Consider the following 16,233-nt stretch of genomic DNA (forward strand, 5'->3'; position numbering starts at 1 on the left):
TGGATTCCATTCCCACCAATGGTTACATTGCAGCTTTCAACTGTTTATAAATCCTGTTCCAGGGGATCTAACACCCTCTTCTGGCCTCCTTGAGCACCAGGCATGCACAAAATGCACACACATATATGCGAGCAACACTCATACACTTAAAAGAAAAAGCAAATGAAATAAATCTTAAGAAAAAAGATGCCTAAATATATAGAATTACTCTTTGGTGCCCCCTGAGACTTCAATAGCTTCTGGTCCTGTAGCAAGTTTCAGATCTCAAGAGTGTGGGGTTCACTGAGGCAGGACATACTTTGTGGCTCCCCTTGGCTTTCCTAACAGCTCACACACAGCCCCTGCCAGGCTCTCACATGGTGGGATGTGAAGTCTTTCCTCCAAAGTCTGATTTCTCCCATCAGGATTCCAGTCAGCCGTCGAAATGAGACACACACTCTTATCACCGCAGACTGTGGAACTAGGTCGGTTCTACACGATAAATAAATAAATACCTGAAAGTATTGCTCATCGACTGACATGACCCTGTGTGCCTCCACAGTCCAAACACCGCGGTCCTGACATTTGGGCATTTAAATGTAAGCTGTTCCTTGTTAAGACCTTCTCATAACTAAAATGTGAGTCACTCGTGAACTGTAATGCATGTTGGCTCTGTAGCACGATGAACTGTTCAGAACACAGGGAAAGCTTCCCCCAGACTCATGGCAACAAAATTCCCAGTGGTCACCCCAAAGAGGGAAAGGATTGAAGAACAAAATCAAAGCAGCTGGGTGGACCCTGGAACCAACCTTTACAGCTGTGCTAGTTTTCGTTTTAAGATGCGAAAGTACGTAGAGCCCAAAGCCACACATTACAGTGTCAACAGGGCTTGGATTTTTGCTCTATTGATGAAGCCATCTGGTTAGTTCATCTATAACCAAAAATGAAAACAAAACTAAAGCAGAATGCCAGAGTTCTGGCTGATAATTAGCACCTGAGGGGAGGGGTATTATAGCAAATGTAGGCTTTCATATGAATTTAATCTTTGCTCCCAGGGGCTCACAGAGCAAAATCAATGAGCCAATCCCATTGAATAATATAAATCACATAGTATCTGGTTCTAGTCGGAGTAGATATTAACACATTACCTCTAAATTTGATTATCTATCTGTGTTTCTAATGAGTCCCCCTGCTGGCTGTGTAATAAACAGTACTCTCTAGTATCCTGGGTAGATGGTCAGGTCCTGTGTCCCAGCAATCCTGGCCTTTCTGCACAGCTGAGCCCAGACATCTTTGGGAAATGTAAAATCCACATGACATTTCAGGTCAGGCAGGAAAAGTGGCGTTTTCCTCTTCAGGGCCAAAGGAAGTGACTGATCATACATGAGGACTGAATAGATCCTGGAGTGGATCAACCGGACCTCAATGTGGAAGAGGGGGTGGGGCCTCCATACAGAAGAGGGGGTGGGGCCTCCATACAGAAGAGGGGGTGGGGCCTCCATACAGAAGAGGGGGTTGGGCCTCCATACAGAAGAGGGGGTGGGACCTCCATACAAAAGAGGGGGTGGGGCCTCCATACAGAAGAGGGGGTTGGGCCTCCATACAGAAGAGGGGGTGGGACCTCCATACAGAAGAGGGGGTGGGGCCTCCATACAGAAGAGGGGGTGGGACCTCCATACAGAAGAGGGGGTGGGGCCTCCATACAGAAGAGGGGGTTGGGCCTCCATACAGAAGAGGGGGTGGGACCTCCATACAAAAGAGGGGGTGGGGCCTCCATACAGAAGAGGGGGTGGGACCTTCATACAGAAGAGGGGTGGGATCTCCATACAGAAGAGGATTGGGATATCCATACAGAAGAGGAGCTGGCAGTTTTCCAGCATCTATATCACTCTAATAAAAATAAAAACTGTGTTCAGAGTAAGACTAGAATATTTTCCTCAGCGATTTTCAGTAGTGCATACCCAGTTTACATGCCTATGACCTAGGTCTCATTTAGCAAAATGTCCCTGGAAGGACAGCCTGATGGCCTGGTGTGGGCCATGCTCACTGTGCTACTCAGCTTGGTTGCACCTGTCGTGGTGCTGGGTCCCGCTGAGGATTCCACATGCTCTCTCAAAGGGAACCCCTTCTGCACAGGTCGCAGTGATGTTTGTCTCAAACTCTGCTAATGTTTCAGCCGTCATTACTGGCATGGTGTCAGTAAATTATCACAGTGCATTTAATGCCACCAGGAAGACACTTGGTGGCCAGAGGAATACAAAGGAGCTAAGAGTGCAGCCGGATTGGGGCGAGTCTCGCTATCATGACTTAGAAGACAGCTTCAATCAGTGTACTCCTCATGTTCCAGTAGGAAGCCCCTGCTGCAGACACCTAAACACAGGTTTGCTTTAAGGACACATCCCTAGAAGAAAGAGGCTGTTAGGAAGGGGTAAGTAGTAAATATGAACAAGCCAGATTCGTCCTCTCCAAATCTCAGAATCTAGAAGTCACTATTTGGAGTGTTACTAACAGTTTTGGGAACTGGAGAGTCTCAGTGACAGGCTAAATGTCTCTACTCTGACAATCTAAAGTACTTCAAAACACACATTTTTTGGAGCTTGGAAATGCTGCCACAAATGGAAAATTCCACACTTGCCTCTGGGAAGCAGTCGAGACACAGGCAAACTGAAAATATGCCATAAAATATATGTGTAGAGGATACTTATGAAACAAAGTGAGTGTGGTATTTAGACTTGAGTTTCTTGCCCCAAGTATGTCATTATAGCCATACAAATATCCCCAGTTCTAGAAGCAGCTGCCCACCAGGAAAGCGCCAACCCTAAGCATTTAGAATAAGCATATCTCCGTCTCTACCAACTTCAGCAGCATATGGATAGATGTAGAAAATTTAGAGCCATAACCTTCTGTTATTGAGATATATTTTAGCAAAAACAATTCATTAAAAGTTGTACTCTTAGGGCTAGGGTGATAGCTCAGAGGTTAAGGGAATACACTTCTCTTTCAAAAGGGCCTGAGTTCAGTTCCCAGCACCCACGCTGAGTAGTGCACAGTCACCTGTAACTCCATTCCTAGCTCTGCAGGTACTGTATCTATGTGCATGCACATGAGTGTGCTCTTCTCTCTCTCTCTCTCTCTCTCTCTCTCTTTCACACACACACACACACACACACACACATACACGCACAATTATAAAATACTTAAAAATTGTACTTTTATATAATCTTGATGTAATCCCTCAACATCCATAGAGGTAGTACATTTGCATGTGAACTCTAATTTTTATTTTTGATGCAATGCTTTCCATAATTTATACAATCCAGGTATCTAAGAGTCCACATGGGATTTAATTAAAGTGTTAGTTCCACAGAGACAAAACGGCCGGGATGTTCTGTCTTATGCTTGCCGCTCAGCCAACGGCCTTTTCTGCCCTGACATAGTGTGGCTCGCTATTTCATAGTGTGTGTACTTTCTGTCTCTCCAACTATTTAGCTGTCAGTAATTTCTGAAATGGTTAAAAGGATCTCAATATTTAGGAAGAAAGCACATCTTTCTGATTTTGAAAAGCAATCAATTATGCCTGTATCTACACTACAGCTCTATTGTATTGTATTGTAATATACACCTCGAACTTCCTACTGAGTGATTGAACTTGAAGACACACCTATCTGAATATCTTTCCACAAGCCACAGATGAAATATCCTAAATTTGGGAAAATTGGATAAAATCCTCTCTCCTCTCCTCTCCTCTCTTTTTTTGTATTCTATTCTCTCCTCCTTCCTTCCCTTCTTTCTTCCCTCCCCCTCCCTTCTTCTCTCTTCCTTTCTTTCTTTTCTCTCTCTATTTCACTTTCTTAACCAATTGGCTCTTCATGCATCTCTTTAGGTATTAACTTCCTCAGACATAATTTTCATGTTATTTTTGAATAAGGACTGTAGCACAAATCCTAAATGGCCTTTTAATAAAAATCCCCAGAGCCAGATATCAGGGTAAATGCTGAAAGATCAGAGAGACAAAGGAACAAGCCACAGCTACTTCTCACCTCACCAACTCCACGAATCCTCTGACTGAATGTCTCTGAATTGGCAGTCAAAAGGGCTACAGCCAAAAAGAATTCTAATTCGTGTCTCCTCATGCCTTATATACCTTTCTCCACTCAGCCATTTCACTTCCTTCTTAGTGCTGGGATTAAAGGTGTGTGCCACCACTGCCTGGCCTCTACCTTTGATCTAATGGCTTGTTCTGTCCTCTCATCTTCAGACAGATTTTATTAGGGTACACAATATATCACCACAAAGGACAAGCTTTGAGTGTAGATTTCTGCTTTAAAACTAAGGGCAGAGACCAGTGGCCTTGGGTACATCATCAAACCAGCTCAGCATTCCAGACTCTACACTCAGCTGAGGAAAATTCAATGGATCCTGGCCCTGTGGCCTCTCATTGTTTTCCTTAGATAAAAGCACTTGACGTTTCAATGCCTTGGCTCACGCTCTCTGTAAAATAAAAGGAAGTGAGCACGATGCTCTTCCAGGTTTCTTAAATGTTAATACATTTTATAAGTGAATAGCTCTCTGAGCTTTCAGTGTGCCACACATTCTATAAGCTTAAAAGGACACAAAACATTTTCTCCACTCATTGAGAATCGTTTTGCAAAGGCTCATGCAGGCAAAGACTTTGAAACAGGCTTCATGATGCCTTAAGTGCATGAACTGGCTAACAGGCTTGTGTATTTTAATAGTTATAACAAACTAGCACACATGCCACACATTGTTTTAGGCTGTGTGTGTGTGTGTGTGTGTGTGTGTGTGTCCCCGCATGCATGTGCACATACACAAGCATGCACAGCCTTCTTCACGGGAGTCAGATCCTGGGCTTAGTAACAATCCAGAACTATGGTGCATGTCAGCTTCAAGTTGTATAGAACAGTGTGTTACTATGAAAACCTGTGTGTATCCAACAAATACAGTGAGTGATATTCAAAAAATATAGCCAAACTATAACCACATTTTCACACATTCACAAATTATTCTCTTCTGGAATCTGGACTGCTTTGCCTGTGGTATGTTCACTCACTCCAACATTTATCATCCAGCGTTTTGGTGTTTATGAAGTGCTGGGCCTGTGTTAGCCATGAACATCACAGGAGAAAATAGGACAAGACACTGTTCATTAAGGGAAAAGGTGAAAGGTGCTTATAGATGGATGTTCAAATTGAGACATTGAAATCCTTCCTCCCCAATTAGAAACCTACTGTTGACAACTTGGGGAAAAGAAATTTGTCTCCTGACCCTGGGGATTTCTCTGAGCTGCCTTTTCACATTGGTGCAGTCATTTCTCTCAGCGAGTACAGAAAGGACTGGGCTTGGCTCACTGTCTTGACTCCTATGTTAACTGTTTTAATCTCCTGCCTGGATGAAGATGTAGAAAGGCTTGTTTTGAACTATCATATAAAACACAGAAATCTATCATTGGAAGTTTTGCAAATATATCCAAAAGCATAATTAACATAAAGATCTCTTTCTTTCTAAATCTGATTGTTTTTTTAGATGGAACAATAATAAATAGTGATTTATCTGGAATGCTAAAATAGTTCATCAGATTCCTGAATGGAGAGAGTACAAGTTGAAAAATACTTTCTGTATTTTCCCTTAAAAGACAAAGGAAGGGCCACTGTGGATCTGAGATCTGTCACTGGCAGCTAATTGTGCTCTAGTTGTTCTGGGGGTTTGAGGAGATATCTCAGGGGGTAGAGAACCTGATGTGCTAGGGTGAAGACCCAAGTCCTAATCCCTAGAAGTAAATTGGGACACTGTAGTACATTTGTAATCCCAATTCCCCAGAACTAGACAGAAAGTGGAGACAGGGGAATCTCCAGGTGAGCTAGCAAGCCTGGAGTATTCAGTGGTGAACCAGGTGGAAAGTCAGGACCAACACCTGAAGCTTTCAGCCATAGGAGACGTCTCTCTCTCTCTCTCTCTCTCTCTCTCTCTGTGTGTGTGTGTGTGTGTGTGTGTGTGTGTGTGTGTGTGTGTGTGTGTGTGTATTTCTAAGTTTTCCTACGTAGACTTGATTTTGGGATGAGGGATAGAGGCCAAGAGACATGAAGTGTTCAAGTTCAATTGGGCGAGGGGCAGAGCCCAATTTGTTTGTAGACCCATGGCATTTATAAGCCTTCAGATGCCTAGCTTCCTCTTACAGCTGCCATGGAGGCAACTGTAATGTTCAGAAGGAGGGTGGAGAGAGCCCTCACTGGTGGAGAGGGAAGCTGCGGGTTCCTGCTGGCCTCTCTTGCCTTTGCCTGGGAGAGGCTGAACTGTTTGCTGGTGAGCAAATCTCTTCCACTAAAGGTAGAGCGAGACTCACAGCAATTATTAGATATTAAACTCTGTATATTGTTTTCTTTTTATCAATTTTTCATCCACTTAGTTGTCTAAATTGTCTGAGTTTTCCCCAACATTTTGGGTCAGAGAGTGACATTGTGCCCACCTAATGCTCTCTTCCCCTTTCCTGTGTCTCTTGAGGAAAAACCATATTCTCTGCTGGCCCCCTTCTCTCCTCAGTTCTCATTTTAACCCCTGGATCTGATAGGGTCTTCACAGGATACCTATGAATAATGACTTCTTACAGAACACTGATTCTGTGAGAAATACTTCCTTGCTGACTGGCTGGGTGAGTTTTTCTCCCTGACTTAATTTGTGATCTTCTCCAAGGAAGCCTTTACTACACTGGCAGCTCTCTTCCCTCTTCTCAGAGGCTCTAATTCTCACACCCAACTCAGATGAGAAACACAGGGACTGGAAGTTATTGTTCAGACTTTGTAGATCTTTACTTTAGAAAATGTCTCTTAGGTAGGGAAATTAGCTCTAAGATCTTTCAAAGACGCACTTCATACTTGTGATGTCTGGAACGTGGCTTTTGAAGGGGGGCTTGATGCATTTTTGTTACTGCAAATGGGAGTCAAGATGGAAAGTGTGTAGTTTTTGTGTTCCCAAATTAGAGGGTTGATGTTACATGGAGAAATTTCAAGAGCTTCCTGAAACAATGTGTTACTGTCTTAACTTCCCACAGGCGTTAGTTAACACTGTGCAAACATTTCTGGCAAAACTGTTTATATCACCTCCAGTGTCACCTGACATCATGGGTTGCAAGACAGATGGTCCCTGGTTTGGGGAGAGCTTTAAAGGAGTTCCAGTGACAACTCTCGGGGACATTTTCCAGTATGAACTCCATTGTGACCATTTAAAATCATTTACCATCAACAAATCAGATGCTGTTTGATTGGCCTTATTTGTCCCTATGAATATTTTATACCCTTCCTTCAAGGAGTCCTGCTTTTTGGGTTGTTTTTGATTCATTTTGGGAAGGATAGTTGCATGGACTCCAGGTCTGCATTTTGGGTAGAGCCCTCATGTATGGTTTTGTTTCCTTTTTCTTTGTAGGTAGAAATAACACTTCAGGATATCAACGACAACCCACCAGTGTTTCCAACAGACACTCTGGACCTCACTGTGGAAGAGAACATTGGAGATGGCTCTAAGATTATGCAGCTGACTGCTGTGGATGCTGATGAGGTAGCTCATGTCTTTAGAATCTATAATAGCAGTGACTTACAGAATCTGAAGTGCATGCTGGGAGCTCTAGTGTGCAGTGTCTAAGGTTACAGATATTGTGTTCTTTCCCAGACAGCATCTATTAGTTTGCTCTAACTGTGATATAAGAATGCAATATGCTCAGTCTGTAAAGTGTATGTTTCACAAACATGAAGACCCAAGTTCAAACCTCTTCACCTTCATAAAACTGCTGGGTGCAGTGGTACTGGCTTGTAAACCCAGCACTGGAGAAGCAGAGGAAGGAGGGTCTCTAGGACAGATTGTCTGGCCCATCTAGACTATTTGGTGGGCCCCAGGTCTCAATGAGAGACTCTGTGGTGAGACTGTAGAGATAGCTCAGCAGTCAAAAGCACTGGCTGCTCTTGTAGAGGACATGGATTCAGTTCCCAAGCCCCACCTTGGGCGGTTCACAGCTGCCTGTAACTCCAGCTCCAGGGAATCTAACATACTCTTTGACCTGCATGGACACTGCACCCATGTGCATGTACACACACACACACACAGACACACACACACACACACACACACACACACACACACACACACACCAAAGAGAGAGAGAGAGAGAGAGAGAGAGAGAGAGAGAGAGAGAGAGAGAGAGAGAGCAGGCAGACAGAGAGATGAAGAGACAGAATTAAAAATTTAAAGTTGGATAACCCCCGAGAAACACCCAAGTTGATCCCTGATCTTCACATGCACTCACACACACCTGCACCCATGTAAGCCCATACCTACCCTCCCAACACAAACAGGAGAAAAAGAATGAGAATATGAGAATAGACAAGGTCGGTTAGGAGGATCTTTCTGATCAACAACTGACAACTCAGTTGTTTTTCCTTTGTGTTTTAGATTTCTTGGTCAAGTCATTTTTTTAAAAAATTAAGACATTGAAATTGGATTTTTATTCTTACCTTTTCTTCATTTCTATTTGCTTTCACAGAACCAAGGATCTATTTTTATTTCATTTGTAATTGAAAAAAAATTAAAACTAACAATATTTAAGGTGACCTTAAAATCTTTATACTTTGAAATAATTGTATATCATATATATATATATTTATGCCTATATAAATTAAAAAATGTGTAATATCTAAGGCTGTCATGCAGAAAAACTAATGAGTTTTTCAATTTATTGTAATAAACAAATTTCATACCTATTGGCAAATGTTAAATTTAGACACAATATAGATTATCATCCTCTATATTTTATTTTAAGTGTAGACACACAATAGCCATGCTACCAATAGCCTGGGAGGTTACAGAGTTAATTTAGTGTTCCCCACATAAAAGCTCCTTGCTTGGTTTCTCCTTTCTTATGCGTGAAAGGATTAATTATTGCTCTGATATCTAGTGGAAAGCCTTCCCAAACACCAGAACATCCTCCCATTATCCCTCAACCAAAGCCCCACCCAGAACTGTCTTTCCTCCTCAACCCCAGGAATGTCTAGACATTTGATTTTTTTAAACTATGATTAAACGGTTTACAGATTTTTTCTTTAACATTGAATAAGTAGGTAGAACAAGAATGCATTTGGTGGTGGACACTTTTAATCTGGAGGCAGACAGAGACAGGTGGATCTCTGTGAGCTGGAGGTCAGCCTGGTCTACCTGGAGAATGCCAGCATCTAGGATTATGCAGTGAGACCATGTTTCAAAAATACATAAATAAAAAGGTAAATAAATGAACAAATAAATAAATAAACAATAGAGTCAGAAATATCATAGCCTAGTCATGATTAATTTCATAAAATTTAGTAAAAGGAAAGAGAATAAAACACAAATTTTTAGATAACTGTAGTTTTCTTTTAGAAAACATTTGATGATTTCTGTTAGTGTCTACTATTTTATTTTCTGTAGAGAAATATTGATATTGATTCCCAGGTCAGTAATCACTGACAGTTGTGAGCATGAACACCTGTACTGATTGATTCTATGTAACATCTGACATGGTTTAGCAAATAGTTCACTTTCTTAAAGCTTGTCACTGATAGAATATATTTAGCTGTATCCATTTATGAAGTTTCATGAACTCCAATTTGAATATAACATCAACATGAATATCATGCGGTTGATGTAAGATAATCAGCACTGAATGGCTGTAATGGCAATTGAGGAGGAGAGAAATGTAACTCATTTGTTTGAAATGTTTTGTTCTAATCACTTCAGAAAAATGAAGCAATAGCTATGCTAATTTTAATAAATATTTTAGTGGTATGGATGTTGACTCTGTGGGATATTATGATTGATATGGGATTGCTCAACCCAAATTAGGGTGGATTGCAAATAAATTGTGTATGGAAATTTGATTGTTTTCATCAGTATATGACTCTCCTAAGAACTGTCCCCTGGGGACTATCAGAGCCATCGTTAACTATTATCTTGAGATGATTATCCTTACACTTCCCTTTCTAGAGCACATGTTATTGACATGAGTGTCATGTTGTATGCATGGTATGCTTCTCTTGGGGCTTTGCTATGCCTGAGAGTGAAGAGTGTATGCAGCTCATGCCCAGCGGCCTTCAAACTCATCTTTAAGATGTAGTCATAGTGACATTTGAGGAGGAGTAGGAGATTCCATATGTCTCTAGTTATTTACACCCAAATTGGTTTTCATACATCTTGTTTTACTTTTGTTGAGAGGTGGTTTTTAGATTTAACACTCAAGTTAGTATGCAGGTATGGTCATGTAGACACCTCACTTTACAAAGACATGGGATGTAAAGATGTGGAGTGGAGCAGCTTGTTCAGGGTCAGGCAGGGTGAAGGTATAGGAGGGTAAAGCAGGAATAAATAGCTTGGGGGCACTTGTCAGCTGGTCAAGGCAGTAGAGGGAAAACATTGGGGAGAAGACTGGGGTGCCACAGACTCTAAGGGCTGTGTGGGAGGTTGTAGAAAAGCATGGTGTCAGGGAGATTGAATCAGCAAACCCACAAGAAATCTGAAGTCTGCATTAGGACTGTTCTTTTCTGGTTTTGTTTTTCAAGACAGGGTTTCTCTGTGTACCAGTCCTGGCTATCCTGGAACTCACTCTGTAGAACAGGCTGGCCTCGAACTCACTGTTCTTTGTTTGAAAAAGATGGAGCCAATTGAGATTCTTTCCTCCTTCAATACATCCTGTTCTTAATAAGGGGAAATTCCCACAGCACCAGCATATTTCAGCTCTTTTGGGGAGCCAGCATTTCTTGGACTGTATAGAGCAGGATAATCCCTCAGTCTATGGGCTTTGCTTTCTCAGCACCTCACCTCTTGGTTGGAATGGAAACAGCTCATGGGAATGTTTCCTGTCCACTGAAGCCCTAGCTGCACTTTGCTTTGTCAGAACAGTCTTGAAATGCAAGATGCCTCTTCTACTCTGTAGGGACACAGGAAGTTGCTGTGTTACCGACTGAGGAGAAATGGGCATCTTCAAGGCACTGAGCATGTAGATGTTGCTGGAAATTTCAATCATCTTATTGATTTTTAATCTATACACTTCTCTTTAATTAATATATTTGTTATATATTATGAAATACTCATGTATAATATGTATACTTAGATATATATTATATGTTATATATATAATATATTACATATAGTAAGACAATATATATGATATGCAGATATTCATGTTTTAGAGAAACCACAGGCCACTGAGTAAAGTGATCCGTGTCAGAAGGCCACATTCTCCAGTTACCAAGTCTGCATGCTAAGAACAGCTCAGATCATTCAAAAGTTCAGTTTTTGAAAACAACACTTCAGGTTGGAAAAGTCAACTGCACGATGTTGTCATTTACCTTGAAATCCTCCCGTGGGGCTCTGCCTCTGGCTACACAGGGGTAGTACTTTAATGGTGTGTCCCCACTTGACAGGACTGAGATGTTAAACAAACAGACTTTACAAAACCCCCACCTTAACCACGAGACATTTCAGCTGTTCATGAGTAAATAGCACCAGCTGATTCTGAAGGGGAACAGATTGCTGTATGGACATGGTCTTCACTTCCTTTCAGGAGAACGATTACCATTTGAAGAACATTGTTTATTATCCTGAGTCATTTTGTAGATGGGGCTTTTCTAAGTATGGAATCATTTGAATAATGGTTTCAAAATGTTCCTGTTTCTTCAAATTCTCTTAGCTTACTAGTCTATCACTTGGATGGTTCAGAATGGAGTGTAGATGTTAACCATGGCCATGGTTCCACTAGAGTGGTGGAATTCTTCGTGGCATGGAACAGTCCAGAATGTGGGTAGATCCACAGCAGAAAATGCTTTTTGAATGCTTTTGTTCACCCATAAAACTACAGTGAATATGTTAGATACAGGTGAATCCACAAAGAGAACGTGTCAAACTCAGGCCTTCTCTTATTAAGTTATGGGAGATTTGGAGGCACTTTCTTTATTAAATTTAAGACTGGCTTTGGAAACACATTGTAAAAAAGCCTATAAAGGACACTGAACATAAGTTTTGAATGAGAGTGTTTTTGCCTCACGCTGTCAAAGATGATCTTTTTACATGAATGGAAAACAGAAACACACACAGTAAAACATCAAAACCTCTGACATAAAAGCTGTCCAGGAGCTTAGGATCTGTAATCCAGTCAGTCTGCTTTTGATCTCCACCTGACACCATTTGCTTCCTAGTATTGCTTGCGAGAGTTCTTTGAATATTTTAATGAATCAATTTCTGGATAGTAACAAATAAGAAAAAAAATTCCTTACAGAATCTGTGTTTAAACCAAACCAGGTTTATAAAACCAAGAACTCCAGCCATACTTACTACCTTGGGGTTCTAGTCAGTGGTTATAACAGGGCATCAGACTTACTTTCTGTAGGAGAACAGGGACTCTTCTCTCCAGTTGCAGACGGCCACATCATCAAATACTTCCCTTAGAAAATGAAGGATATGGTCAACTAGTATTTTCCTACATCCTCTCTCAAGGATCACTCTACCTGTGAAAATGGGTATTATCCAATTTCATCTTTGAAACAGCACTATTTGGCAGGTAGTCATGTGATTCCAATTATGCCTACAAGGATGGCTAGGCAGAGAGAGGACAGTGTGTGGCCCAATGCAGCACAGACGTGCTAGAGCAGGGTTCAGCCTATGACAAGGAGCTCCGAGGATGACACCCCAACCTGCACAGTGTACACTTGGCACTTCTGTCACAAGGCACACAGCTTAGAATTTACAACTTCAATTGCTTTTTAGTTTCCAAGGACAGCAGTGTATTTATGAGACACTCACTGCTGTGAAGCCAGTACCTCCACTAACAAATTGGCATGGTCTTTAACTTTGCACAGTCTCCTTGCACTCGAGCTTTGCTAGCATACCCTCCTCTGAGGCCTCTGCATCGACCTTAGGCAGCCAGCCACCTAACCCTTCTCTCCGGCCCCTCTTCACCTTTTATCCCTCATGGCTCATGACCCCCTGTCTGCTCTTGAGCAGCCAATGCTTAGTCTTGGCCCTGCTCTTTCTCATGTACTCTGATTTAAATTCTCTCATTTGGGGACTCTCACCTCCTACCTCGATCTTCTTAGATGTCATGTCATTCTCAATCTCTGATTGCCAGATTGCCGTTTCTGTGAAGCTGTCCTTGGTTACCACATCACTTCACCAGTTATTGGGTAAAGGAGCAGCAATCTCTTTGGCTACCATTCTACTCACTGTCTTCTCAGCACTTCCCCACTGTAGGCCATCTCCTTGTGTCTACAGTGTACCCGTGTCTGTATCCCCAGCTCCCTCTATCTCTATCTGTCTGTCCATCAACACCTGCTTCCAGGTGAAACAGAATCAGATTTCAGGGCTATGGAATTCAAGCCAATCTGTGCTACATTTGAAATTCTCCAACATATACCCTAATGTTTTTATCAAGACCGTTTGATCCGAGCTCTTTATTTGCCTTGTTTACTTTCTCTCTGTGAATATTTGCTTACACTCAAGACATTTCCCGCACTCTATGATACTCAACACAATTGTCCTCTTTGCATTATATCTTCCTGAAAGCAACCCAGAAGGGCCCCTCTCTCTTCTTTGCCTTTCTATTCTCCAAAGCCCCTCCATTTAGCACTTGGCCTTTAATTGCCATTACAGCACAGCACTGGGGGGACATGAACTGAGTCTGGCTGATGGAGCTTAGGAACCCAAACTGACGCATTCAGTGGAACTGGTGTGTGTCAACTGGATCTCCACCCAGCGTCTTTCTCTCTAAGAATGGGAGGAACTGGCAATTCCTCACTACCTTCCCAGCCCCAGGACACAGCACTGTACTTCCGTCCCTTGACTACTTCAGATGGCTCATGTAACTGATGTCATGTGACCTCCATCCTCTGTGAGTGACATCTTCAAGCTCTTTTGAGTGAAAGGATTTTCTTTTCTGAACTAATAACCCTGCCCGTATAGACCACATCTCTTTTCATGTCATCTCCCAACCTTGACTGTGGAAAACAGTGTTGTGATGAAAAGGAAATTGTCAACCTCTTTCTGAAATACTAATTTTGGTTACTTCGCATAAATACTAGGAGTAGAATTGATGAATCCATTTTCAGGCTCTGTGTGTGTGTGTGTGTGTGTGTGTGTGTGTGTGTGTGTGTGTGTGTGTAGACCCTTCCTATTGTTTCTATTGCATTCCTCCTGACAGACAGTGAGCTTCTTATTTCCGCAATTTCTTGGCATTGCTTGTCTCTTGTGGTGCTCCGATGTAACTGTCCTGTTAGGTCTGAGGTGGCACATCTGTGGACTTTTGCTTGAATCTCCACGGCAGTTAGTGACATTGCACACTTTTTACACACCTGCTGCTGTCCCCCACTTCTTTGGCGAGATGGCTACATGAATCCTTAGTTAGTCATTTGTTTTATTAAAACAAATATTTTGCAGTCTGTGGGTATTTCAGGAATGAACCTTTTGTCACGTGTACAGTTTGCTAACATCTGCTCTTCTCACAACCATCCACCCCTTCACAGAGTAGAAGTCCTTCACTTTGATGCCACCTCCCTTACCTCTCTGTGGTTTTGTCACCTGCATTTTCAGTGTCATGACAGTGACAGAATCACCAGGACCAATGCCACCAAGAAGAGAGTCCTCTGCATCTGGTCTTGGAGACTTAGAGTCTCAGGTCTCATGTTGAGGAGTTCACCTGATATGTGCTGACTTTTGAGCCCTGCTCTTTTCTTTGCCATGTAAACAAACATGTTTCCCCACACCATTTGCTGAATTGCTTATTCTTTCTGAGTGTATAGAGGTCAGCTGACCACCCCCATGGATTTATTTCTGAGTTTTCTGCTCTGCTCTGTTATGAATCTGTCTAGGAATACAGTGTTATCACTGTAGCTTTGAAATATAGTATGCAGTCAGGAGGAGTAATGTCTCCAGCTTTCTTCTTCAACACTGATTTGTCTCATTTAGGTCCTTTGTGTTTCTACGTGAATTTTAAAGTTGTGTTCTTTTCTATTTAATGTTTATTTTTATTTATGTGTATGTGTAAGTGTATATGCACTACATGCATGTAGGAGCCTATGGAAGCCAGAAGAGGGCATCAGCTCTCCTGGGACTACTGGAGTGACAGGCATTTGTGAGCCTCCATGTGGATTCTGGGAATAGAAGCTAGGTCCTCTGCAAGAGCAGTTAGCTCTCTTAACTGCTGAGCTATCTCTCCAATCCTCTGTGTTATTTTCTATTTCTATAAAAAGTGCCATGAGGGTTCTGAAAGAGCCTATATAGACTTTGTAGATTGCTATGGAATGTGTGGACCTGGTAGCCGTATTAGGTCATCCAGTGCACAATATCAGATGAATTTTTGGTCTTTTATTTCATTGATGATTTTTAATTTTTAGGGCACAAATCCTCCCCACCTTAGTTAAATTTCTCTTCCCCGCCGTTTGAAATTATACACTGCTACATGCAGTCGAAGCCCCAAGGTCTTCCTTTGTCAAATTCATGCCCACTGAAAACATCAAGAAGCGACACTCTTGACTCCAGCAGTTCACACGCCTGGTCTTTTTCCTCAGGGTGCAAATGCTCTGGTCACATATGCTCTCATTAGTGGAGCTGATGACAGCTTCCGAATTGACCCCGAATCTGGAGATCTCATAGCCACCAAGAGGCTGGACAGAGAGCACAGGTCCAAGTATTCATTGCTGGTTCGAGCAGATGATGGCCTTCAGTCCTCTGACATGAGGATAAACATCACCATCAGCGATGTGAATGACCACACCCCCAAGTTCTCCAGGCCTGTGTATTCTTTTGACATCCCAGAAGATACAACCCCTGGTAAGTGACATGCCCTGAGAGTGGAGGAACCACTCTTCTGGTTGTTTTAAGCAATAAATAGTGTTTAACACATGTTTACTTCCAGCTGTGAAAATATATACTTCACATTTTGTGATCTTCTGCATAACATCTTGTGTGTAATTCCCAAGAAAATGATTAACAAGTTAGAGCAGATGAGGTGAGCTAAGTTCGTAATTAATAACTACAGACATTTCTGTTTCTGAATGTACCTGTGCCTTAGGTCATCAGCTTTCACAACAGCCAGCTCCATTCTCTTTTTATACTTTAAAAATGGATAAAACCCAAATGAGTGTGTTAAAGACTGTAGTTAGGGGTTCTAGGCCTCATTAGCTGTGTGACCAGGCTACTTAACTCACTTCTCAAGCATCATTTTCTTCTGTA

The 16,233-nt window shown here is 42.0% G+C and overlaps 1 protein-coding gene across 1 annotated transcript in view; it reads left to right on the forward strand.

Moving 5' to 3' along the window:
* Positions 1–16,233, forward strand: part of Fat4 (FAT atypical cadherin 4) — a 140,729-nt gene that overhangs the window by 56,664 nt on the left and 67,832 nt on the right. The window contains exons 2-3 of the mRNA XM_052730403.1: positions 7,417–7,548; positions 15,570–15,831. Of these exons, the coding sequence (XP_052586363.1) occupies positions 7,417–7,548; positions 15,570–15,831 (394 nt within the window). The remainder of the gene's footprint in view (positions 1–7,416; positions 7,549–15,569; positions 15,832–16,233) is intronic.

The sequence above is a fragment of the Peromyscus californicus genome, unplaced genomic scaffold (assembly GCF_007827085.1).
Source record: "Peromyscus californicus insignis strain IS unplaced genomic scaffold, ASM782708v3 Scaffold_9__1_contigs__length_137607984, whole genome shotgun sequence".
Taxonomy (NCBI): domain Eukaryota; kingdom Metazoa; phylum Chordata; class Mammalia; order Rodentia; family Cricetidae; genus Peromyscus; species Peromyscus californicus.